General features: G+C 54.1%; 2 protein-coding genes across 2 annotated transcripts in view; one reads left to right on the top strand and one right to left on the bottom strand.

Annotated features, from left to right (window-relative positions):
- The first annotated feature begins 1,706 nt into the window (after nucleotides 1-1,706).
- Nucleotides 1,707-18,034, top strand: slx4ip (SLX4 interacting protein). The gene is made up of 6 exons (XM_067235740.1): nucleotides 1,707-1,758; nucleotides 3,635-3,712; nucleotides 4,856-4,944; nucleotides 16,853-16,922; nucleotides 17,058-17,355; nucleotides 17,416-18,034. Exons 1-6 carry the CDS (start codon nucleotides 1,707-1,709, stop codon nucleotides 18,032-18,034), a joined length of 1,206 nt encoding a protein of 401 aa, XP_067091841.1.
- Nucleotides 18,035-19,858: 1,824 nt separating this feature from the next.
- Nucleotides 19,859-25,922, bottom strand: part of jag1b (jagged canonical Notch ligand 1b) — a 24,100-nt gene continuing 18,036 nt past the window's right edge. Inside the window, 9 exon segments of the mRNA XM_067235739.1 lie at nucleotides 19,859-22,314; nucleotides 22,805-22,829; nucleotides 22,831-22,943; nucleotides 23,146-23,244; nucleotides 23,247-23,280; nucleotides 24,988-25,086; nucleotides 25,089-25,229; nucleotides 25,389-25,498; nucleotides 25,728-25,840. Coding sequence (XP_067091840.1) covers nucleotides 21,848-22,314; nucleotides 22,805-22,829; nucleotides 22,831-22,943; nucleotides 23,146-23,244; nucleotides 23,247-23,280; nucleotides 24,988-25,086; nucleotides 25,089-25,229; nucleotides 25,389-25,498; nucleotides 25,728-25,840 — 1,201 coding nt within the window. The 3' untranslated portion in view covers nucleotides 19,859-21,847.

The following is a 25,922-nucleotide window of genomic DNA, read 5'->3' as shown; positions in this document are numbered from 1 at the left end:
TCTGACTCTCCTGCTGAAGTCTGACTTTCCTGCTGAAGTCTGACTCTCCTGCTGAAGTCTGACTCTCCTGCTGATTCACACGTCCACGCTGTGCCTGCATGGGAAATCCAGTGGTGCTCCAGTCAGAGAGCTCCACACAGCCAGACAGCTCCACACAGCCAGACAGCCCTCTCCACACAGCCAGACAGCCCTCTCCACACAGCCAGACAGCCCTCTCCACACAGCCAGACAGCCCTCTCCACACAGCCAGACAGCCCTCTCCACACAGCCAGACAGCCCTCTCCACACAGCCAGACAGCCCTCTCCACACAGCCAGACAGCCCTCTCCACACAGCCAGACAGCCCTCTCCACACAGCCAGACAGCCCTCTCCACACAGCCAGACAGCCCTCTCCACACAGCCAGACAGCCCTCTCCACACAGCCAGACAGCCCTCTCCACACAGCCAGACAGCCCTCTCCACACAGCCAGACAGCCCTCTCCACACAGCCAGACAGCCCTCTCCACACAGCCAGACAGCCCTCTCCACACAGCCAGACAGCCCTCTCCACACAGCCAGACAGCCCTCTCCACACAGCCAGACAGCCCTCTCCACACAGCCAGACAGCCCTCTCCACAGGCTCAAAACCCCGTGGGCCTGGTGCCTGGCAGAGGTCTGCCCCAGCCTGGTTCAGCCTGGTCTCAGGGACAGTGTGTTCTGACGCAGTGCCTGTGGAACGCCTCGTGAGTCACAACATGTGAGGAGTCTGGATGGTCCCCCCCTCCTCCCCCTGTCTATGGCTGTTTCAATGATCTCCTCAGGATATGACTGGAGTTAATGAAGTTGGTTCCATGGGGGCTTACCTCTGACCCTGGTCTCAATGCCTCTCAACCCGTCTGTCCCAGTTTACAGCCTCCCTGGATGCTTCGCCTTGTTGACTTTTCTTTCCCTTCATTGTTTTCCCAGGAAGTGGTGAAAGCTGCAGGGGTGTGTGTGGTCAGTGAGTGTGTGTATGTGGGTGTGTGCATATGTGTGGTTAGTGTGGTTTGTGTGGTGTGTGTGTGTGTTAGACAGACATACTTGTATGGTGTCTTCTCAAGCACCTTGTCTGTGAAGGCTGTATGCTAGTCTTGTTCTGTGGTAGATCAGGAGCCGGTCAGCTAAGCGTCATCTCACCACACTGCTGTAACGTGTTATATAATATTGATCTGACATTTCACAATCCTGTTGCTTCTCAGGCTTCAGGAGACATAATTACTGCTCTTCGTCAAGGCTGTGCTGTAGGTTCCAGAAGTCAACCAGCGGATAGTCACCATGGTCTCTGGACTAGCTTCATGCCACAGTAAAGGGACGCCTGCTCTCATGGGAGGCTAGAGGACTGTCTGTGAGACAGAAACATGAATGTAAGCTTAGCACGAGAGAGAGAGGCCGGGACAGGGGCCAAAACCAACTCGGCGCTGCGCAGGACTTTATAGAACTGGAGCAACAGCTGATGTCTAGAGCCTCTGTGGTTCCCAGTCCAGACAGCGCTGTCAGGCTGTCCTGGGAACCAGTGAGCTCAACCCACCAGGGAAGCCAGCGAGAAGACTGCTTCACCAGGACAGAGGGCTGCTCTCGCAGTCTCTGTGGGCTCAGTCTAAATGGGCTAAATCAAAGCTTTTCAAAACACACACAGTCATCTATGTGCAATGAAATATGCTTGTTTCCCCGACACTGCTGATCCCAGAATGGGCAGAGAAAGCAGAACCCAGATACCAATCTGCATTCCTCTTAGGACCCGTAAGTCGCCCAGAATGGTCTATGACCAAAGTCCACGTTCAAAGAAAAAAAGAAAAAGCTATGGAATGTATTCCCCCCCCCATGGGAGCATTGCTACTCCGGTTGCAGGCAGGATAAACTATCATTAATTGTTGTTGCCAATTATTACAGTATGTAGACCTTCTGCTGCATGGTGGGCGTGGCTTCCTTGTCTCTTCGCCAGCTTGCCAGTGGTTGAACTTTTGTTCTGCTGTTGCACTGAACAAGTCCTGAGGTGTTGAAGTGTGTGGGTTTCCAGAACAGTCCGCGGTCCTCAGATATCTGACAGTAAACTGTCTTGATTTCCTGTCAATGAGATGCCCGCCTCGAGCTCTGGAGCCTGGTATTTGGGCGATCCTTGGCTAGGGAAATAAGTTGTGGATGAATCCTTTTAAATGTTCTATCTGAAGCAGATACTGTACTTGGCAAGCTGGGCCTTCGTGATTACCTGTGATCTGAGATCACAGGTAATGTTGTTGTCAAACAGGACGCTGAGGGGTTGGGAACTCTATGGCAGAGTTTTAAATATTCATCCAGTCTGACAGGTCTCACCTCTATTATCTTGGGAAAATATTGACGGTAGTCTTCTCTTGGTTAACAATGGAGATTGGAGTTTCATGACTTCAGGCCATAATTTACTGTTCTTTCCTCCCAGTTTTGGGATGATTGATTTCATCTTCTACCTTATTATTGGGAGTTTACTGCATGCTTGTTTGTACACGTTTGTGTGTTATGTCATAGTTCGCGTCAACAAGTTTATTTGATGTCAAATTTAACAGTTCGATTCAAAGGCAAACTCCAGAGTGTTGCTCTGGGTTCTTGGTCGGGTGTCATCTTCATAATCGTAGAACAGAAACTGAAATATTTTGAATGCTAGCCTAAGTGTTAGAAGCCAGCAGAGGAGGAGTCTGTTAGAGAAACAGGAGTGGAGGTCTGGTAGCTTCCCAGGGCTGTTGTCTAGTTTGTAGAGAGCAGCTCTGTAGCGTGTTAGCCAGGCCCCTGGTTTCAGTCAACAAATTCCTCCCAGATTAGGCAACAGTCTTTACAGCCTATCTTGCATTTGCCAAACAGAGCTGATGCCAGGGGCTCCTTCTACCTCTGGTTCTGCTGAAGGAAGAAGGAAGGAACGGGTTCTCGCATCCTCCAGATAGATGATCTCACACACACACACAGTTAGTGAGCTCATCCGGAGCGATGCTGCACAGGGCTGAGTCGACGTATGTGTGATCTAGCAGATTCTGTTAATGAGTCAAGGAGTCCCTGGACACTGGCGTTCACAGTCCCTTGAGTTTTCACAGGGTGCTCTAAGAGAGGGTCATCTCTCTGTAAACATTAGTTTAACACGGTCTTTGTTTCACATTTCACTTCACCACATTAAAGACAGTTGTGCGATGAATCTTACACCAGAGACAAACCAAAATGTGGTTGTTCGAGATAAAGCCCTGGTGATTGGCTGTGACATTTGGATTTGCTCGTTGATGCTAGTTTCTTTTCCTCTTTACCTCCCCTAACCGGCGCTGTCTGTTAGTGTCTGAGCCTTTTGCTCCTCACCAGAGGAAAAACATTTGCATTTGACTTCCTTTCATTAACCTCTTATCTTCTGTCCCTGGCTCCCTCTGCCAGCTCCAGCTTTGAATACCAACGACGGAAGGCTTTTGTCAGAAAGGAAAATTCAATCAGTGTTATGGAGACAGGGCTTCATGAATACAGAGCTCGCCTGTTCCATGCGTGACTCCTAGTCTAGCGGGGGCTCTGTCTGTGGTTCATTATCTAGTTTTAGCTTCTTACCGACTTAGAAATACTCCTGAATCTGAAAGTAAGAGTCTTTTCTCTGCCTGTGATTCCTGTCTTTGAACAGGTTCCTGCTTCTGTCTGGTTGGAGACTTTGTGAAGCGTCACTCCAGGCTCAGGTGTGTGGTCAAAGAGCGCTACGGAGGTGAGTACGGCTCTCTAAGAGCTACGAATGAATCTGGATCTCCTCTTGTGTCCTAAATTAAAGCTGTACAGTGCTGAAGAAATGCAGGTGTGAATCAGTGTCAATAACCAACAACTATCTGCAACTGGAAGACTAATCACATCTGGAATTCATCTCCACAGAAAAGACCCAGTTAGCTCCAGTCCTAAAAACGTGAATTACTCTCCACTTTACTTGTTTCCTCGCTGGGTTGTGGGTGTTGTTGATAACAAGCTTAGGTTAAGTAGCCCAGCGAGAGCTTCCAGAGCCAGAGAGACACGAGAGGCCCGCTCTCCTCGTATCTCCACGGCCCATCAGCAGCCCCTGACCCCTGACCCCCTGCCAGCTTTCCCTGGGAGCGGCAGGGCTGCCTCTGTCTGTCAGGTTCATACGAGAAGCTGGATGTTCGGCTGGTTTGGCCTCCGGGGGGGAGGGTGGGTGATGGTGACACATCCACTCATCAGCTCCAGCACAGGGCCAATTAGACCTGGTCACTCAGGGTCAGGGGTGGGTGGGGCTGGGGCAGAGGTGGGGGGGGCTGGGGCAGAGGCTGGGGAGGGGCAGAGGCTGGGGGGGGGGGGCAGAGGCTGGGGGGGTCACTAACTTGAGCACTGCAGCTACGTCATGAAAAACACAGAATGGAACATGGCGTGAACGCAGTCTGAGAGAAAAGAGAAACTGTAGATAAATTCGTTGGTTGGTTTTAAAGTGATTCAGGAAGCGGGTCAGGAAGCGGGTTTGAAAGTTGAAACAGAAACGAGATGGATGCAGCCTACAGCTTGAGACTGCGGTCCCTTCTCCTTGTCTTGAGTTACATTTGTTGTGCTTTATTGATGGCCACTACCCACAATTTATACCAAAGCTGATAAAACCATCAGATCACTCTGGCCCACTTCCTGAAAGACATGACACTGATGTTACATGCTAGCCGTTCTCATGCGTCATAAACCCAGGATCTCAGCAGTGATCTGTCATCTCGTCTTCGGGGTGATGGGTGGTGAGGAGCTGGGGTGTGCTGATGGCCCCTCCATGCTCCACAGTTCCTCTGGTTCAGACGGGAGTTCTCCAGTGCACAGCCCTCCTTATTAACCAGTAAAGCCTCTCTGATTCCTCTCCCTCCTCCAGAGTTGCGTGTGTTTCCTGAGCGGTATGTCGTGTGTGCGAGCCGTCCAGAGGAAGCCAAGACCTTCCGTGGTAACCCGAGCCAGGCCGCGGTGAGTGCTGTTTATACTCCCCATTTCCTCTTTCAGTCGCCTGGCGAAAAGAAAAAAAATCGCTCTGCACGGGCCTGTCTGTTATTGAAGGGATGCGCCGCCAGATTGTGCTCTCACTGTGTATGCTGCACCATGTTTACACAGTCTGCCAGATTGTGCTCTCACTGTATATGCTGCACCATGTTTACACAGTCTGCCAGATTTTGCTCTCACTGTATATGCTGCACCATGTTTACACAGTCTGCCAGATTGTGCTCTCACTGTATATGCTGCACCATGTTTACACAGTCAGGACCCTAACCTGCCTTCCTGTTTCCGGCCCAGCCACACTCTCAGGGGTGGGAAGGAGGGGGGGGGGGTGTAGGGTGCAAGACTGCACGGTCACCCCCCTCAGCCCCCCCCATCCCCCCTCTCAGCCCCCCACCCCACCCCCGACACCACCACACTACAAATCCCTTCCATGTGTACATACTTGACTAATAAAGCTGATTTTTGATTCAGATTCTGATGACCTCACTCTCTACTTGGTGTCATCTATCAGATGTCTTCCGGAATTTTCTCTGATGAACCCACTCAGCTGTTCCCAGGGAACTCTGTGAGATCTGGAGGGGATCCCCACCTTGGCACAGACATCAAGGATGTTGTGTCTCTCCTGCTTGTGTGCCCTGATCAGGGCGCGGTCTCTCTCCCCAGCCCTCTGCTGTTGTTTCTCCTGGAGTCGCGTCTCTCCCCTTGGCTCCCTGTGAAAGCAGCGATTGTAATATTTTTAGTGGAGCGCTGGAGTCGTCAGGGAGAAGTTCAGATTGTGTAACAGATTTTCCAGTTGGAGAAGGCAGAGAGACTCCGTCGCTTTCCTCTCTCCAGGATGTGGTTCTCTGGGCTCGTTCTGGCGCTCTGGGCTGGAGGGGAGGGGAGAGGGAGAGGGAGGGGGAGAGAGGGAGAGGTAAGGGGTTTGGAAGGAGCTAGGGGAAGGAGAGGGGAGAGAAGAGGATAGGGGAGGGGTGGGGTAGTTGTGGTAGAGCTGATGTGACTAGCCCAACCTCGAGTGGTTTGCCAGGGGAAACATTCAAGGCAGGAGAGGGATGAAGTTTCTCACATGACAAAGCAATTAGTGCTTATTTGTTTACCTCGTTGACTCCAGTCTGATTTTTCAGAGGGAGTTTTTTGCTGTCTGTTTGCAGTCAGGCGAGTTATGAATCCAGATGAACAAATGTGGTGGAGCTGAATGACTCACAGCTGACGTGGTCCTGTTGTTGCACTATAAATGATAATGGGGTCATTTGAGTTGTTCTTCACATGTAGTCATAAGTTTACAAGGGGTCTGTTAGACCACAGCCTTCTGACAGCATTAGGACAGGGTTTGGATACCCAACATGGTTCCCAGTGATGAGGGGAATTCTAATCTTCTCGGTTTAGACCCCGACGCGTGAAACGCGTGAGAAGCCGAAACCTCCTGACACCACGGTGGAAACAGTTCTTCAAACGTTTCTGGCTGTAAAGGTCAGGGGGTCATGTTGTGAGGGGAAGTTAGGTGACATCATGGATGTCCAGTGACAGCCAGCGTCCCGCCCTCGCACCCCAGGGTGTTGCAAGTTCCTCACGGATAGGGCCTCGTTAGTCATGTCCTGGCTGGGCTGAAGGCTGGAGAGGAGGGCTTAGGACTGGAGAGGAGGACTGAGGGCTGGAGAGGAGGGTTGAGGGCTGGAGAGGAGGACTGAGAGGAGGACTGAGGGCTGGAGAGGAGGACTGAGGGCTGGAGAGGAGGGAGGAGGGGGGGGGGGGGAGGGAGGGGGAGATCCTGGGTCTTTGAGCATTGTTGTTGTTGGTCAGGCGGAGTGTGTGGAGGGCCGTCGGAGGTGCACTGCATGCTGGGATGCAGAAGGGGAGGTGCACTGCATGCTGGGATGCAGAAGGGGAGGTGCACTGCATGCTGGGATGCGGAAGGTTGGATCAAAGGCATAGCAGATGTGTTTTCGGGCCCCCTGTTCTCCCCTGGAAGAGCCTGAGTGTTTACTCATAACCTCAGCCCTGCTCCTCAGCCCTGCTCCTCAGCCCAGCTCCTCAGCCCTGCTCCTCAGCCCTGCTCCTCAGCCCAGCTCCTCAGCCTTGCTCCTCAGCCCAGCTCCTCATCCCTGCTCCTCAGCCCTGCTCCTCAGCCCTGCTCCTCAGCCCAGCTCCTCAGCCCAGCTCCTCAGCCCAGCTCCTCAGCCCTGCTCCTCAGCCCAGCTCCTCATCCCTGTTCCTCAGCCCAGCTCCTCAGCCCAGCTCCTCATCCCTGCTCCTCAGCCCAGCTCCTCATCCCTGCTCCTCGACCCTGCTCCTCAGCCGTGCTCCTCAGCCCTGCTCCTCAGCCCTGCTCCTCAGCCCTGCTCCTCATCCCTGCTCCTCGACCCTGCTCCTCAGCCCAGCTCCTCAGCCCAGCTCCTCAGCCCAGCTCCTCATGCCTAACCCCACCCATGGACCCACCCAGGCCCAGTTAGTGAATGGTATCAAATCCAATCAGATGTATTTGTAGAGCCCATTTTACAAGCAATGTCACAGAGGGCTTCGCATACGCCTATAAGAACTAATTATAATATTTTTTGAACCTTAAGAAAAAACGTATTTTCCCCCCAAAATGTCCCCAAACGAATTTGTTACAAACGTTTTTGCAACCTTTAGAATTTGTATTTCTTTATTTCTAAAAATGTTGAAAAACTTTTTTTCATTTTTTTTTTTTTTTTTTTTTTCAAAAGTTTCAAAAAAGACACAACACCAACATACCCAAACAGACAGACGTTTGTTTTTGTTCATCTTCGCAGATGAATCGTCTTTCAGGGAGAAGGCTTTGAGTAGAGTGGAACAGATTATCTTCCTCTCTGTCAGAAGATCCCGTCAGTCTTTTATATTCTGGTCTGTGTTCCTGCATGTTGGTTGACTTTGTCAGGTTCACACAAACTGAGGATGTTTTCTTTGTGACTGCTTATGTGAGTTTTAATACCGAGGTTGATGAACAGAACATAGATTCACCGAGAACAGCCTAGATTCACCCTTCTCCAAGAACAGCTACGCAACATTCTCAATGTTCTGTGGTGTTGTGTTTGTGTACCTAGTTTACCTAGTTTCCTGTGTGCTGGTGGCAGGGCTGTGTGTGTGTGCTGGTGGCAGGGCTGTGTGTGTGTTGGTGGCAGGGCTGTGTGTGTGTGTGCTGGTGGCAGGGCTGTGTGTGTGCTGGTGGCAGGGCTGTGTGTGTGTGTTGGTGGCAGGGCTGTGTGTGTGCTGGTGGCAGGGCTGTGTGTGTGCTGGTGGCAGGGCTGTGTGTGTGTTGGTGGCAGGGCTGTGTGTGTGCTGGTGGCAGGGCTGTGTGTGTGCTGGTGGCAGGGCTGTGTGTGTGCTGGTGGCAGGGCTGTGTGTGTGCTGGTGGCAGGGCTGTGTGTGTGCTGGTGGCAGGGCTGTGTGTGTGTTGGTGGCAGGGCTGTGTGTGTGTTGGTGGCAGGGCTGTGTGTGTGTGCTGGTGGCAGGGCTGTGTGTGTGTGTTGGTGGCAGGGCTGTGTGTGTGTGCTGGTGGCAGGGCTGTGTGTGTGTTGGTGGCAGGGCTGTGTGTGTGTTGGTGGCAGGGCTGTGTGTGTGTTGGTGGCAGGGCTGTGTGTGTGTGCTGGTGGCAGGGCTGTGTGTGTGTGTTGGTGGCAGGGCTGTGTGTGTGTGCTGGTGGCAGGGCTGTGTGTGTGTTGGTGGCAGGGCTGTGTGTGTGTTGGTGGCAGGGCTGTGTGTGTGCTGGTGGCAGGGCTGTGTGTGTGCTGGTGGCAGGGCTGTGTGTGTGCTGGTGGCAGGGCTGTGTGTGTGCTGGTGGCAGGGCTGTGTGTGTGTGCTGGTGGCAGGGCTGTGTGTGTGTTGGTGGCAGGGCTGTGTGTGTGCTGGTGGCAGGGCTGTGTGTGTGTGCTGGTGGCAGGGCTGTGTGTGTGTGCTGGTGGCAGGGCTGTGTGTGTGTTGGTGGCAGGGCTGTGTGTGTGTGCTGGTGGCAGGGCTGTGTGTGTGTGCTGGTGGCAGGGCTGTGTGTGTGTGTTGGTGGCAGGGCTGTGTGTGTGTGTTGGTGGCAGGGCTGTGTGTGTGCTGGTGGCAGGGCTGTGTGTGTGTGTTGGTGGCAGGGCTGTGTGTGTGCTGGTGGCAGGGCTGTGTGTGTGTTGGTGGCAGGGCTGTGTGTGTGCTGGTGGCAGGGCTGTGTGTGTGTGCTGGTGGCAGGGCTGTGTGTGTGTGTTGGTGGCAGGGCTGTGTGTGTGTGTTGGTGGCAGGGCTGTGTGTGTGCTGGTGGCAGGGCTGTGTGTGTGCTGGTGGCAGGGCTGTGTGTGTGTTGGTGGCAGGGCTGTGTGTGTGCTGGTGGCAGGGCTGTGTGTGTGCTGGTGGCAGGGCTGTGTGTGTGTGTTGGTGGCAGGGCTGTGTGTGTGTGCTGGTGGCAGGGCTGTGTGTGTGTTGGTGGCAGGGCTGTGTGTGTGCTGGTGGCAGGGCTGTGTGTGTGTGTTGGTGGCAGGGCTGTGTGTGTGTGCTGGTGGCAGGGCTGTGTGTGTGCTGGTGGCAGGGCTGTGTGTGTGCTGGTGGCAGGGCTGTGTGTGTGTGCTGGTGGCAGGGCTGTGTGTGTGTTGGTGGCAGGGCTGTGTGTGTGTTGGTGGCAGGGCTGTGTGTGTGTGCTGGTGGCAGGGCTGTGTGTGTGCTGGTGGCAGGGCTGTGTGTGTGTGCTGGTGGCAGGGCTGTGTGTGTGCTGGTGGCAGGGCTGTGTGTGTGTTGGTGGCAGGGCTGTGTGTGTGCTGGTGGCAGGGCTGTGTGTGTGTGCTGGTGGCAGGGCTGTGTGTGTGCTGGTGGCAGGGCTGTGTGTGTGCTGGTGGCAGGGCTGTGTGTGTGCTGGTGGCAGGGCTGTGTGTGTGCTGGTGGCAGGGCTGTGTGTGTGCTGGTGGCAGGGCTGTGTGTGTGTGTTGGTGGCAGGGCTGTGTGTGTGTGCTGGTGGCAGGGCTGTGTGTGTGCTGGTGGCAGGGCTGTGTGTGTGTTGGTGGCAGGGCTGTGTGTGTGCTGGTGGCAGGGCTGTGTGTGTGTGCTGGTGGCAGGGCTGTGTGTGTGCTGGTGGCAGGGCTGTGTGTGTGCTGGTGGCAGGGCTGTGTGTGTGTGCTGGTGGCAGGGCTGTGTGTGTGTGCTGGTGGCAGGGCTGTGTGTGTGTGTTGGTGGCAGGGCTGTGTGTGTGTTGGTGGCAGGGCTGTGTGTGTGTGCTGGTGGCAGGGCTGTGTGTGTGCTGGTGGCAGGGCTGTGTGTGTGTGTTGGTGGCAGGGCTGTGTGTGTGTGCTGGTGGCAGGGCTGTGTGTGTGCTGGTGGCAGGGCTGTGTGTGTGTGCTGGTGGCAGGGCTGTGTGTGTGTGTTGGTGGCAGGGCTGTGTGTGTGCTGGTGGCAGGGCTGTGTGTGTGCTGGTGGCAGGGCTGTGTGTGTGCTGGTGGCAGGGCTGTGTGTGTGTTGGTGGCAGGGCTGTGTGTGTGTTGGTGGCAGGGCTGTGTGTGTGTTGGTGGCAGGGCTGTGTGTGTGTGCTGGTGGCAGGGCTGTGTGTGTGTGCTGGTGGCAGGGCTGTGTGTGTGTGCTGGTGGCAGGGCTGTGTGTGTGTGCTGGTGGCAGGGCTGTGTGTGTGCTGGTGGCAGGGCTGTGTGTGTGTGCTGGTGGCAGGGCTGTGTGTGTGCTGGTGGCAGGGCTGTGTGTGTGCTGGTGGCAGGGCTGTGTGTGTGTGCTGGTGGCAGGGCTGTGTGTGTGTGCTGGTGGCAGGGCTGTGTGTGTGTGTTGGTGGCAGGGCTGTGTGTGTGTTGGTGGCAGGGCTGTGTGTGTGTGCTGGTGGCAGGGCTGTGTGTGTGCTGGTGGCAGGGCTGTGTGTGTGCTGGTGGCAGGGCTGTGTGTGTGCTGGTGGCAGGGCTGTGTGTGTGCTGGTGGCAGGGCTGTGTGTGTGCTGGTGGCAGGGCTGTGTGTGTGTTGGTGGCAGGGCTGTGTGTGTGCTGGTGGCAGGGCTGTGTGTGTGCTGGTGGCAGGGCTGTGTGTGTGCTGGTGGCAGGGCTGTGTGTGTGTGCTGGTGGCAGGGCTGTGTGTGTGTGCTGGTGGCAGGGCTGTGTGTGTGTTGGTGGCAGGGCTGTGTGTGTGTTGGTGGCAGGGCTGTGTGTGTGCTGGTGGCAGGGCTGTGTGTGTGCTGGTGGCAGGGCTGTGTGTGTGCTGGTGGCAGGGCTGTGTGTGTGCTGGTGGCAGGGCTGTGTGTGTGCTGGTGGCAGGGCTGTGTGTGTGTTGGTGGCAGGGCTGTGTGTGTGCTGGTGGCAGGGCTGTGTGTGTGTGCTGGTGGCAGGGCTGTGTGTGTGTTGGTGGCAGGGCTGTGTGTGTGTGCTGGTGGCAGGGCTGTGTGTGTGTGCTGGTGGCAGGGCTGTGTGTGTGCTGGTGGCAGGGCTGTGTGTGTGCTGGTGGCAGGGCTGTGTGTGTGCTGGTGGCAGGGCTGTGTGTGTGCTGGTGGCAGGGCTGTGTGTGTGTGTTGGTGGCAGGGCTGTGTGTGTGTGTTGGTGGCAGGGCTGTGTGTGTGTGTTGGTGGCAGGGCTGTGTGTGTGCTGGTGGCAGGGCTGTGTGTGTGTGTTGGTGGCAGGGCTGTGTGTGTGCTGGTGGCAGGGCTGTGTGTGTGTTGGTGGCAGGGCTGTGTGTGTGCTGGTGGCAGGGCTGTGTGTGTGTTGGTGGCAGGGCTGTGTGTGTGTTGGTGGCAGGGCTGTGTGTGTGCTGGTGGCAGGGCTGTGTGTGTGCTGGTGGCAGGGCTGTGTGTGTGTTGGTGGCAGGGCTGTGTGTGTGCTGGTGGCAGGGCTGTGTGTGTGCTGGTGGCAGGGCTGTGTGTGTGTTGGTGGCAGGGCTGTGTGTGTGTGCTGGTGGCAGGGCTGTGTGTGTGTTGGTGGCAGGGCTGTGTGTGTGTGTTGGTGGCAGGGCTGTGTGTGTGCTGGTGGCAGGGCTGTGTGTGTGCTGGTGGCAGGGCTGTGTGTGTGTGCTGGTGGCAGGGCTGTGTGTGTGTGCTGGTGGCAGGGCTGTGTGTGTGCTGGTGGCAGGGCTGTGTGTGTGTGCTGGTGGCAGGGCTGTGTGTGTGTTGGTGGCAGGGCTGTGTGTGTGTGTTGGTGGCAGGGCTGTGTGTGTGCTGGTGGCAGGGCTGTGTGTGTGCTGGTGGCAGGGCTGTGTGTGTGTTGGTGGCAGGGCTGTGTGTGTGCTGGTGGCAGGGCTGTGTGTGTGCTGGTGGCAGGGCTGTGTGTGTGTGCTGGTGGCAGGGCTGTGTGTGTGTGCTGGTGGCAGGGCTGTGTGTGTGCTGGTGGCAGGGCTGTGTGTGTGCTGGTGGCAGGGCTGTGTGTGTGTGCTGGTGGCAGGGCTGTGTGTGTGTGCTGGTGGCAGGGCTGTGTGTGTGTGTTGGTGGCAGGGCTGTGTGTGTGTTGGTGGCAGGGCTGTGTGTGTGTGCTGGTGGCAGGGCTGTGTGTGTGCTGGTGGCAGGGCTGTGTGTGTGCTGGTGGCAGGGCTGTGTGTGTGCTGGTGGCAGGGCTGTGTGTGTGTGCTGGTGGCAGGGCTGTGTGTGTGTTGGTGGCAGGGCTGTGTGTGTGTGCTGGTGGCAGGACTGTGTGTGTGCTGGTGGCAGGGCTGTGTGTGTGCTGGTGGCAGGGCTGTGTGTGTGCTGGTGGCAGGGCTGTGTGTGTGTGCTGGTGGCAGGGCTGTGTGTGTGTTGGTGGCAGGGCTGTGTGTGTGCTGGTGGCAGGGCTGTGTGTGTGCTGGTGGCAGGGCTGTGTGTGTGCTGGTGGCAGGGCTGTGTGTGTGTTGGTGGCAGGGCTGTGTGTGTGCTGGTGGCAGGGCTGTGTGTGTGTGCTGGTGGCAGGGCTGTGTGTGTGCTGGTGGCAGGGCTGTGTGTGTGCTGGTGGCAGGGCTGTGTGTGTGGTGGTGGCAGGGCTGTGTGTGTGCTGGTGGCAGGGCTGTGTGTGTGTGCTGGTGGCAGGGCTGTGTGTGTGCTGGTGGCAGGGCTGTGTGTGTGTGCTGGTGGCAGGGCTGTGTGTGTGCTGGTGGCAGGGCTGTGTGTGTGGTGGTGGCAGGGCTGTGTGTGTGCTGGTGGCAGGGCTGTGTGTGTGCTGGTGGCAGGGCTGTGTGTGTGTTGGTGGCAGGGCTGTGTGTGTGCTGGTGGCAGGGCTGTGTGTGTGTTGGTGGCAGGGCTGTGTGTGTGTGTTGGTGGCAGGGCTGTGTGTGTGTGCTGGTGGCAGGGCTGTGTGTGTGCTGGTGGCAGGGCTGTGTGTGTGTTGGTGGCAGGGCTGTGTGTGTGCTGGTGGCAGGGCTGTGTGTGTGTGCTGGTGGCAGGGCTGTGTGTGTGCTGGTGGCAGGGCTGTGTGTGTGCTGGTGGCAGGGCTGTGTGTGTGTGCTGGTGGCAGGGCTGTGTGTGTGTGCTGGTGGCAGGGCTGTGTGTGTGTGTTGGTGGCAGGGCTGTGTGTGTGTTGGTGGCAGGGCTGTGTGTGTGTGCTGGTGGCAGGGCTGTGTGTGTGCTGGTGGCAGGGCTGTGTGTGTGGTGGTGGCAGGGCTGTGTGTGTGCTGGTGGCAGGGCTGTGTGTGTGCTGGTGGCAGGGCTGTGTGTGTGTTGGTGGCAGGGCTGTGTGTGTGCTGGTGGCAGGGCTGTGTGTGTGTTGGTGGCAGGGCTGTGTGTGTGTGCTGGTGGCAGGGCTGTGTGTGTGTTGGTGGCAGGGCTGTGTGTGTGTGCTGGTGGCAGGGCTGTGTGTGTGTGCTGGTGGCAGGGCTGTGTGTGTGTGCTGGTGTGTGTGTGTGTGTGTGTGTGTGTGTGTGGAGACCAACTCCAGTAAAACCTCTCCAAGTTGTTCCCATGGAAACCAAAGCACCGTGTTTCCACAATCATTTTAATGCCTTGAGGTACGCAGGAAAATCAAATCAGACATCAGAACTAAAAGTAAACGTTTGGGCGTTGATATAAATGGCGTCTCAACAGCCCCGGGCTGGAAACTGTGACAACAAGGAAATGCCAAACCAAACAATCTGACTATGTTTTCAGATAACTGTCTCTGACTGACTGTAGCGTAGCCTTCCCATCCAGGCTGTTGCTGTGGAAACACAGAGATTCAGATGCTCAACATGGTGGAGGAAGAGACAGCTAGCGTGCTAACATCTCTCCTCAGGACGCCATGTGAATCCAGCTAGCATGCTAACATCTTTCCTCAGGACGCCATGTGAATCCAGCTAGCGTGCTAACATCTCTCCTCAGGACGCCATGTGAATCCAGCTAGCGTGCTAACATCTCTCCTCAGGACACCATGTGAATCCAGCTAGCGTGCTAACATCTCTCCTCAGGACGCCATCTGAATCCAGCTAGCGTGCTAACATCTCTCCTCAGGACGCCATCTGAATCCAGCTAGCGTGCTAACATCTCTCCTCAGGACGCCGCCACAGCCGCAGTCGGGGGAGCAGTCTGTCAGAGGACATCAGGGCATTTTCTTTAAACTCTTCCAAGAAAAAAGATAGATAACCGACATCTTCTTTCCATCTCAACCGTCTTATCTCGTGAAAGTGCTCTCTCCCTGCGTTTATACCGTCTCATTCTGGTCTGTTCTTCTTGAAGTTGTGTCCAGTGGGGATCCATTTTAACAGGAGCCTGGCTATGAGGCGCAGGATTAATGTCCTTTTAAACCTAATGATTTATCATTTCTTTCTCATATGCCACCCTTATCAGTGCTGTGTCTGACAGCCAGATTAGCTTTCAGCAGTTTATGGTGGAGGACTGGAGGGCTGGAGCGCTGGGGGACTGGAGGGCTGGAGCGCTGGAGGGCTGGAGCGCTGGAGGGCTGGGGGACTGGAGGGCTGGAGCGCTGGGGGACTGGAGGGCTGGAGCGCTGGGGGACTGGAGGGCTGGAGTGTTGGGGGACTGGAGGGCTGGAGCGCTGGGGGACTGGAGGGCTGGAGCGTTGGGGGGCTGGAGCGCTGGGGGACTGGAGGGCTGGAGCGCTGGGGGACTGGAGGGCTAGAGCGCTGGGGGACTGGAGGGCTGGAGCGTTGGGGGACTGGAGGGCTAGAGCGCTGGGGGACTGGAGGGCTGGAGGGCTGGGGGACTGGAGGGCTGGAGCGCTGGAGGGCTGGAGAGCTGGGGGACTGGAGGGCTGGAGAGCTGGAGGGCTTTAGGACTGGGGGGCTGGACAGGCTGTACCTACATGTTGGTTCACAGGCGCAGCTCTGTGTTTGTGTGCGTTTGTGGAGGGAAGCAGGCAGGCAGACTGGCTGGTTGTTGAGGTTACAGGCTGGTTGTTGAGGTTATACGATGGTTTACAGGCTGGTTGTTGAGGTTACAGGCTGGTTGTTGAGGTTACAGGCTGGTTACAGGCTGGTTGTTGAGGTTACAGGCTGGTTGTTGAGGTTACAGGCTGGTTGTTGAGGTTACAGGCTTGTTACAGGCTAGTTGTGGCTGTGGATTCTGTCCAGCCATGAGAAGTGTGCATCATTCCTCAGCAGATTACAGTCTCAGTTCCCACACTGCTGACTGCCTGAGCCACACAGCTCGTGACTATTATTCAATTTCACAACATACGTTGCTGCTCTCTCTCTTTCTCTCTTTCTCTCTTTCTCTCTCTTTCTCTCTCTCTCTCTCTCTCTCTCTCTCTCTCTCTCTCTCTCTCTCTCTCTCTCTCTCTTTCTCTCCCTCTCTTTCCCTCTCAATCTCTCTCTCTTTTTCTTTCCCTTCTTGATCTGTCTCTAATTTCTCTATATTTTTCACACTGCCCCCCCTCCCCTCCTTCCTCTCCCCCTCTCCCTTCCATTTACAGCTTTCTCCTCTCTCTATCTCTGCGCGTGTCTCCAGTTCTGTGTAGTGATGTCGTGCAGGAACTCTTCAGGAACAGACAGGCCTGTCAGTTTCCCAGAGAGCCTTCTTCCAGCCTGCTTGTTGTTTTTTCTTTCAAGTTGATTTTCAAACTGTTTTTCTACATATTAAACAGTTTAGAATACATATCAAGGCATTGCAATGCAAATAGGGCTCCCACATCTTCCTACGATTTGTTGTTTGTCTGTGTGTGTGTCTTTGCGTGTGTGTTCCCTGAACCACCCAGTCATGGTTTTGGGTAGTGGGGAACAGAGGCAGATCTTCAACCCACTCTTTGACGTGGCTCCATTTCCACACAAAGGCCGTCCTGTGAGGAACTTCCTGTGTGAGGATTCCTGTGTCTGTGGGCACGCTGCATACACTACTGAGGCCAGGGATGCTAGTCTGGGGGGGGGGTCTTCTGTACGGTCTCTCTCTTAAACCGCTTTCTCGATTTTTTAATCAAATTTCGATTCAATACATGCTTACATTTGATTCCAGTTTGCTGTTTAGTGTTACTTGTTTCTATTTGACTGTGATAGGCAGTTAAGCGTTGAAGAAAAACATCAGACTGAAATGAATAGTTTTTCTTATGAAATTTGTGAATTGATATGAATCGCTAGAAGAATTGAATTGATCGATTTCCCCCCTAATATTTAATGTTCTAGGTCACAGTTAGGGAGCCATCTGATCAGCACTAACAGGCAGGTGGAGGGAAGAGGCACTGGAGCATCTATGGAGACAGGAATGCACTGTGGCACATCAATTTACTGTTTTCATTTGCATGCCGAGCACTGGATATCATAACCTTAAGTCTTTTTTGGACATATACTACTTCCTTATAGTTGCAGATCAATCAAGTGCTTCTTTGGCAGGCGTTTATTAAGTCAATCCCTCCAAGAAACAAACTAGTTTCAAGTTTGCTTCCCTTAAATCTATTGCCGAGCGTCGGTGGATTTGAGGTGCCTGCGTGTCTTACATGATGACAGCTGTTTGCTGTTGAGCCAAACCTTTCCAGAGGAAGCCAGAAATAATATTTTTTGTTTACGTTCATTTCTTGTTTGTCCTTTTCAGACTGAGCCGATCGAACAAAGCAGGTCCGAGTATTTTTCCAGACCGGGAGAAACCCAAGCGTTGTTAAACAGTTCCACAATAACAAAGAGAACTGCCCTTCAAAAGATGTAAGTATGATCTAATGCAGAACTTTCCAGCCCCACAAGACAGGATAATAACACAGGAACAGATAGTGCACGATAATCTCCCCTGTACCATGTTTCAGAGCCAGGCAAGCTAGCACTCGGCCAAAGCCCTGTGGGTCTACTCAGGGAAAACAGAGACCAGCCCCTGGAGATCAGAGAGAGGAGAGACCAGCCCCTGGAGAGCAGAGAGAGGAGAAACCAGGCCCTGGAGATCAGAGAGTGGAGAGACCAGGCCCTGGAGATCAGAGAGTGGAGAGACCAGGCCCTGGAGATCAGAGAGTGGAGAGACCAGCCCCTGGTGAGCAGAGAGAGGAGAGACCAGGCCCTGGAGATCAGAGAGTGGAGAGACCAGGCCCTGGAGGGCATAGACCCAGACAGGTGAAGTTAATGACCACAGTGACGGTACACCAGTCTGTGGTGGCGCCATGCCTCACCCAGCCCAGTGCGGAGCTCAGAGGTGTGGAAGAGCGGCGCCTGGCAGAGGTGGAGCAGCCCAGGGACACCCTCACAGACCAAGGGGAGGCCTGGGAAGCTGGCCAGAAGCAGAGGCAACACGGTGGTGAGCCAGTGTCTCCACACTCCAAACCCAGCAGGAGTAAGAGGGGCAAACCCAGCCCCCCTGGAGGAGCCCCTCGCCTGCAGAGAGCCAAGAGAGCGTGCCCCGAAGCCCCTCCAGACCCCTCCACATAGGAGCCTGGAGCGCAAATACACCCGGCCCAATTCTCCTCAGGGCTGTCCTTCCACCAGCCTCTCCCTCCGCCCGCCTCTTCCCCAGGCCGGGGCCCCGTCCCTGGCCATCCCTGCCCCACAGCGCCCTGAAACCACACTGGAAGTGGAGCTGCTTACTCCAGGGAAACAGGCCCGACGGCTCCCCCTCACAAGCAATAACACGGAGCAGACAAACCAAAACAGGCTGGCCACAAGTCTGAGAGGTCTATCTGTCAAGCCCGCATCCTCGACATCCTCTATTAGTTCCAGATCCACAGGCGGAGGGGAGGGGAGGGGGGGGGGGGGCGAGCCAGGAACGTGGAGATTACGCCGGCAGAGGAGGCCCTGAGGAGGGAGGGCGGAGAGAGAGGAGACTGACGCCAGGGAGATGAGACGCTGTTAGCTCTCGGCTCTGCGTCCGTCTCAGACCTGCTCTCGTGGAGAGAGATGAACACATGGAGATACTGCTGGTTCCTCTGTTTGACTCTCTCTCTTCTCCCCTCTCTCTCTCCCTGCCTCTTCCCTATATCTTTTCTTCTCTCTCCCTCTCTTCCTCCCTCTCGCTGTCTCATCTCCTGTGTTTGTGTGTCAGGCAGAGAGAGAAATTAAATGCTCAACATATTGTGCCAATTGACATTTGACTTATGTATTGTCAAATAGTTGTCGTGGCTCCAGTAAAGAATCTCTCCACCCAAAGGCAGAACATAAAGAATCACACGAATGAACCTTCTAACTGAAGTTTAGATTCGGGTTTGTGTTAAAAGATTTGTGATGTTCAGCCATGCGGGAGCCAGGTCATGCGTCACCGGGCTGAACGCGTCCTCTCTCCTCTCAGACTCGTGTGATTGATTCCTGTGTGTTTCCAGATTCACTTCATCACCCACATTGTTTTCTAACTCATGTTGGAGCCTTCACAAGCGTTGCTACGTTCCCAGTGCTTGCGTGCTCCAGTTCTGTTGAGCAACAAGCTAATCTGTCTGTTAGGAGGGCTCGAAGTTTCAGTTACAGTGTTGCTACGGACTCCAAACAACTATGTTGAAACATCCCATGCATTTGACAATTATAGGTAATGGTTGTGTTTATGGTGGTAGTGTGCATTTATTTAGCTCTGCACCCCTCCTCCACCCACCCCTTCCCTCCTCCCCCACCACCCCTACGCCTTCCTCCTCCGCCCTCACCCCCTCCCTGATCCTTCAGGAGGAGGATCTAGAATAACTCTCCAAGCCACTGGGATAGTCACTCTTGATTTATCTGTTTTATTTGCATGGAAATATTTTTTCCCCCCCCAATGTTTTTAATAAAGATGTTTTTCCCTGTGAAAACAGTCACTGTTTCTAAATGGAAATCTGCAGTTCAAACAGGATTTAAAGTCCATTTTCAACCAATTTCTTTACTGATGTCACCATGCCGACTACCAGAGCAAGCTTTGGGTAGGTTCACCACGGCAGCCCCCCAATGTTTTTAATAAAGATGTTTTTCCCTGTGAAAACAGTCACTGTTTCTAAATGGAAATCTGCAGTTCAAACAGGATTTAAAGTCCATTTTCAACCAATTTCTTTACTGATGTCACCATGCCGACTACCAGAGCAAGCTTTGGGTAGGTTCACCACGGCAGAAAGGTTAACCTCACAACCGCCTCTCATGACACCACGGTGACAGCGAGACACGTTTGACCGAGTCACCGGCCCAACTCATCTTGAGAGGATCGTCATGACAACCTCCGGTGAACGACAAAGCTGATGATTCAAGCACTGACCTTGGCTGACGCCACCAAAAAAGCTACCTCTCTCCCCCTCCACCCCCCTCTCTCCCCCTCCACCCCCGTCTCTCCCCCTCTCTCCTCCTCCACCCCCCTCTCCTCCTCCACCCCCCTCTCTCCCACTCTCCTCCTCCATCCCCCTATCTCCCCCTCCACCCCCCTCTCTCCTCCTCCACCCCCTTCTCTCCCCCTCTCCTCCTCCACCCCCCCTCTCCTCCTCCACCCCCCTCTCTCCTCCTCCACCCCCCTCTCTCCTCCTCCACCCCCCTCTCTCCCTCTCTCCTCCTCCACCCCCCTCTCCCCCTCACTCTTCTTCCACCCCTCTCTCCTCCCTTTCTCTCCCTCTCACTCTTCCTCCTTCCCCCTCTCTCCTCCCTTACTCTCTCTCCCCCCCCCCCTCCTAGGTGTCTTAAGTGCAGGGTGAAATCTGAGCCGGAGCGATCCTTCTGACAACAGACCTCTACATCCAATTCTGCCCTTATCGAGGGAGAGACAAGATGGAGGATTAGTGAAACTGACCCCGCTCTGCTAACTCCTAATGTGGTTAAGATAATTCTCAAGAGGTGTTGATAATCTGCAGCCTTGGTTTTAATCCTTTTAAAGAGCTTCTGTAGAAGACTGGGTCTTAACACGGCCTCAGTACTTCACCACAGTCCAGTCCTCACAGTCTGGCTGTGTCACAGATCACTACCCCACACCAGTCCTACTGCCTCCCAGCACCAGGAGGTATTTCTGTCACAATGTCGGTCTTTAGAACGCAGAGGATGGGTGTACAACGTCCTCGAATCAGATGAGCTGGAAACATCCTGACGGAGGCATCAGCGTCTGAGATCTGTCCGGCGGGCTTTCCCACGCCCGCTGCAGACTAACCCTTTCATCTGCTCTGACTCACTGAACAGACTCTTCCACAGAAGAAAGGCCACAATGTCAGTTTAATTTCTCTTTTCGTACAAAACATTTAATAAATATGACTTTCAAAACAAAATATTGTCAAATCAACACAAATAATTCTCAAGTTCATTACACAAAGAGTCAAAAGGGGACAATGTTGCCAAGATCTCAAAAGTGGAACAAATGAGAAAAAACATGTTTGTCTTTTTGTCGTTTTTTTTTTTTTTTTTAAGAGCCTTATTTAAAGAAAATGCACAGAAAGAAAGACCTAATTCAAAGCAGTCTGATGTGGTTCTACAGTGTCGCCTTCACCTCCTACTGTTCAAGTATTCATGGTCTAGCTTATGACAGTACGCTGACTAGAGCAGAGGATTCTGGTTGGACATGTTGCTGTGTGTGAACTGCCATCTGAGCTGGCAGCTTTGGCCATTTAACTTTCTCACAAGTTCGTGGGTTTCTTTATGAGCTTCTAAACATGGTTTAGTTCCCTTAATAGTTTGTTTATCTGTGGCAAGCAATATGTCTGCCACAACGTTGAGACTCAGAGCAGCATTTATCCTTGTTTGGTATTGGACTCTACCTAACTTGACTTAATTGTAATGTCTTGGCAAAATGGATTCTGTAGAAAGAGATTCTGAAATTATATTTAAAATAATTAAAACAAATGAAAAGAAACATTTCTCTTGGGCATAAAGTGCCCGTACTTTTTCTTCTTTGAAGTTTGGCATTTTTGAAAAAAATAAAATGTCATCCAAAAGAAACAGTAAGCTTCCAAAGCTATCAAAACCTTCGAAATCTAGACATATAAATAAAAAAAGGAATGATATCTTAAGGCTCTTGATTATTAAGTTAATAAATCAAATATACACAATGATTAATACAAAAAAAATGTACATATCTACATGTTCTAGATTGACACTTAAATTCTTCATATTGGCAGCAACTGCTGTCATCGACCCCACCCTCCCAAGAGAAAACAATAATAAATAATAAAGTTTTTCTAATTTTCTGACGGTTGCTGTGGTCTAAATCTGAACAGGCCCTTCCCCAGACTGAGCTAGTGGTACACAAACTATGTAAAGCTAAAAATACTGCGCTAAAGCTTCAGATTTTATTCTTACATTTTGCCTAAATAAAATAACACTTAAGACTACTTGAAATAACAGGCACCCCAAAACCAAAATATGGGGGGGAGAGGGTCCAACTTAAAAATAAAAAATACAATAAAAACACAATTGAAATGCATGTTGTAGGGGCACAGGAAACCAGTTTTGCTGTGAAATGTGAAACACAGCTCCCAGTTCTCCAGCCAACCAAAGCAACCTACTCCGCCAGTGTAAGCCAGCTTGTCAAAACTTAAATTAACACAGGGAATCTATGTGAACAACAACCACTGGGGGTCAAGAATAGGACAACAGTTAAAGAACACGAATCCCAGAATGTTCCTCCGATTCCCCGACGTGAACATCTGCGAGGGCGAGGGGCCTGGTTGCACAGCAACGCGGCTGCCTGCTATACGATGTACTCCATCCTGTTGGAGCTGTGTGTGTTCTCCAGGGCCCTGTTGTCCTGCTTGTTAGTCCAGTTTGGGTGTTTGGGGGGCGAGGGGCGGGACGCGGCCGTCTGCTCCTCCTTCTCCACCAGCGTGTACGCTGGCTGCTTAGCGAAGCGTCCCTTCTGCAGGCGCCTCTCCTCCTCCTCCCCCTCAGGGAGGTGCGTCCTTGTTTTGGCGCTGAGGGTGTTTTTGTCCTCGTAGCCCTTTCCCAGCGCCACCAGGCTGCCGTGCTTCTCGATGGGGTTCTTGATCTGGTTCAGCTGCTCGCGGACGTTGTTGGTCGTGTTGTCCTCCGTCGCCGCGGTCGACACGTTGCCGTGGCTGCTCTGTTTCCGGCGGCGACGCACACACCACAGGAAGACGGAGACCAGGATGAGGATCCACACCACGATGACGACACAGCTCACCAGTGGGATCAGGAAGTCTGGGGACACGAGACAGCCGTCACACACTGGACACACACACACACACACACACACGTAGCAGACCCTCTGACTACATAACTGCGTTAATCCTGTTCCACTAGCCTTCGCCAGATCAGTGTCAGTGCTCATGACTGATGGTTCCTGCTGCTCCTGACTGCAGAGGGTCCCTGTCACCTGCAGCACGACCTTCTGACAGGGGAAGGTCAGCCTTCAGCCTGGCTGGCCTACCAGACGACTGTCACCACGCTGATGAACGGTAGTCTAACTCCCCTGTTTCCTTAACCACAATCCAGCTGCCCTGACTTGCCGCTGTCCTGATAGGCTGCTGCCCTGGCTGGCTGCTTCCCTGGCTGGCCGCAGTTTCCTGATCTAGACCCTGGCTGTCTGCCAGGTCTGAGAAGAGCCCCGAGGTGTGTCCAGAGTCAGTTACAGTGAGAGGCCCTCTCATCTTCCTCCCCTCTGCCCCGCAGGCTGTGAGGCAGCTCCTACCGGTCTTGCTGGGGTCCAGGCCTCTTCTGCACGCGGACCTCAGCAATGGCCGTGATGATGCTGCTGTTCCCGTCCCGCTTGCCCAGGTCGATGAGCCCGCTCTGTCAGCTCCTTGATGGGGGCTCCTGCCGTCCCTCTGCTCCTCCACAGACTGCAGAGCAAACACGGACACGTCACCTCTCACGTCACCAGAGGGTAGCCACTATGACAGCCCCACCCGACACCCAGCCCCGGGCTGCAGAACAGACACTCTGGGCTGCAGCACAGAGTATCTGCAGCACAGGCACCCTCTGCAGCACAGACACTCTCTGGGGGGAGGGAGGAGGGGAGGGAAGAGGGACTCACCAGACAGACATGGATCTCGTTGCTGGCTGTCGTGGAGGGATCACAGGTCATGGAGACGGAATACTCAGACGAGAGGTTCTTCAACACGTACAGAGCCTCAGCTCCTTACAGACGTGTTCGACTGTGAGGCCCTGGAGAGGGGGAGGAGAGGGAGAGATTATTATAAATGTTCAGAGCTGTCCTGTTCCGGAGATTTCCCCCTGAGCTACTCTGGTGGGTTGTGACCACACAGAGGAATGCTCGTCTGTCTCCAGTCACGCTCGTCAGATGGCGTCTGTCTCCCTGTGTCTGTCTGTCTCCCTGTCTGTCTCCCTGTCTGTGTGTGTCTCCCTGTCTGTCTCCCCTGTCTGTGTGTGTCTCCCTGTCTGTCTCCCTGTCTGTCTCCCTGTCTGTGTGTCTGTCTCCCTGTCTGTGTGTCTATCTCCCTGTCTCCCTGTCTGTGTGTCTGTCTCCCTGTCTCCCTGTCTGTGTGTCTGTCTCCCTGTCTGTGTGTCTGTGTGTCTGTCTCCCTGTCTGTCTGTGTCTGTGTCTGTCTCCCTGTGTCTGTCTGTCTGTCTGTGTCTGTCTGTCTGTGTCTGTCTGTCTGTGTCTGTCTGTCTGTGTCTGTCTGTCTGTGTCTGTCTGTCTGTGTCTGTCTGTCTGTCTGTGTCTGTCTGTGTCTGTCTGTGTCTGTCTGTCTGTCTGTGTCTGTCTGTCTGTGTCTGTCTGTCTGTGTCTGTCTGTCTGTGTCTGTCTGTCTGTGTCTGTCTGTCTGTCTGTGTGTGTCTGTCTGTCTGTGTCTGTCTGTCTGTGTCTGTCTGTCTGTCTGTGTCTGTCTGTCTGTCTGTCTGTGTCTGTCTGTCTGTGTCTGTCTGTCTGTGTCTGTCTGTCTGTGTCTGTCTGTGTCTGTCTGTGTCTGTCTGTCTGTCTGTGTCTGTCTGTCTGTCTGTGTCTGTCTGTGTCTGTCTGTGTCTGTCTGTGTCTGTCTGTGTCTGTCTGTGTCTGTCTGTGTCTGTCTGTGTCTGTCTGTGTCTGTCTGTGTCTGTCTGTGTCTGTCTGTGTCTGTCTGTCTGTGTCTGTCTGTGTCTGTCTGTGTCTGTCTGTCTGTGTCTGTCTGTGTCTGTCTGTGTCTGTCTGTGTCTGTCTGTGGTCTGTCTGTCTGTCTGTGTCTGTCTGTGTCTGTCTGTGTCTGTCTGTCTGTCCTGTGTCTGTCCTGTCTGTGTCTGTCTGTCTGTGTCTGTCTGTCTGTCTGTGTGTGTCTGTCTGTCTGTGTCTGTCTGTCTGTGTCTGTCTGTCTGTCTGTGTCTGTCTGTCTGTCTGTGTCTGTCTGTCTGTGTCTGTCTGTCTGTGTCTGTCTGTCTGTGTCTGTCTGTGTCTGTCTGTGTCTGTCTGTCTGTCTGTGTCTGTCTGTCTGTCTGTGTCTGTCTGTGTCTGTCTGTGTCTGTCTGTGTCTGTCTGTGTCTGTCTGTGTCTGTCTGTGTCTGTCTGTGTCTGTCTGTGTCTGTCTGTCTGTGTCTGTCTGTGTCTGTCTGTGTCTGTCTGTCTGTGTCTGTATGTGTCTGTCTGTGTCTGTCTGTGTCTGTCTGTGTCTGTCTGTGTCTGTCTGTGTCTGTGTGTGTGTGTGTCTGTCTGTCTGTCTGTGTCCTGTCTGTCTGAGAGTGTTGTCTGAGAGTGTCTGTCTGAGAGTGTCTGTCTGAGAGTGTCTGTCTGAGAGTGTCTGTCTGAGAGTGTCTGTCTGAGAGTGTCTGTCTGAGGTGTCTGTCTGAGAGTGTCTGTCTGAGAGTGTCTGTCTGAGAGTGTCTGTCTGAGAGTGTCTGTCTGAGAGTGTCTGTCTGTCTGTGTGGGATGGGGTGTCTCACCCTGGTCATGGTCTCCTTGTTGAAGGTGAAGGTGATGTTGGAGCAGTTGTCTTGGTAACCGGAGGCAGGGTGGCACCTGATTGGGGAGCGGGGGGGCCAGTGTGGGGGGCCCAGCACTCCCCCTGACCCAGGCAGGGGCCCACGAAGCACAGCTCCTCTCTGACCGGCATGCAGCTCTGCCCCGACGGACAGACACCACGACCTTTAGCGCTGACCCGGCAGGACTTCGGACCACACCCCATCTGGAGGGGGGGGGGGGGGGGGGTGGGGGGGACGGACACACAGACACAGGGCGTGAGGCACAGGCAGGTCAACACACACACCAGCTAGACACACACCAGCTAGACACACACACCCAGGCAGGCAGGTCCACCTCCTCTCTCTCTGTGAAGGTGACGTACCTGGGTGCAGAGCACCTGGCCGTGGGAGCAGAAGCAGCTGTTACAGTCCTCATCCCAGCGGGTCCCGTCAGCACTGAGCCTGCCGCTAGCAGAGCAAGGTCTTCTCACCACTACACACACACACACACACACACACACACACACACACACAGAGAGAGAGAGAGAGAGAGAGAGAGAGAGAGAGAGAGAGAGAGAGAGAGAGAGAGAGAGAGAGAGAACCGTCAGCTGGGAGACCTTGTCTGTCTGTCTGTCTGTGTATATATATATATATATATATACATACACACACACACACGTCTCTGTGTGTGTGTGTGTGTGTGTGTGTGTGTGGACACGCACCCTCCTGACAGTGGGTTCCAGTCTTGTTGGGGGGACAGAGGCAGCGGTAGGCGTTGATCTCGTCCAGGCAGGTGGAGCCGGGGGCGCAGGGGACGACTGGCACTCGTTTATATCTGACGGGACAACAGGGGTCAGAGGTCAGGATAGGGTCAGGGGTCAAGGCAAGGTCACGGGCAAGGTCTCACATACCGCATC

Source organism: Osmerus mordax, chromosome 5 (assembly GCF_038355195.1).
Source record: "Osmerus mordax isolate fOsmMor3 chromosome 5, fOsmMor3.pri, whole genome shotgun sequence".
Taxonomy (NCBI): Eukaryota; Metazoa; Chordata; class Actinopteri; order Osmeriformes; family Osmeridae; genus Osmerus; species Osmerus mordax.
The sequence above is the reverse complement of the archived record's forward strand: the minus strand, read 5'-3'. Positions and strand labels throughout refer to the sequence as shown.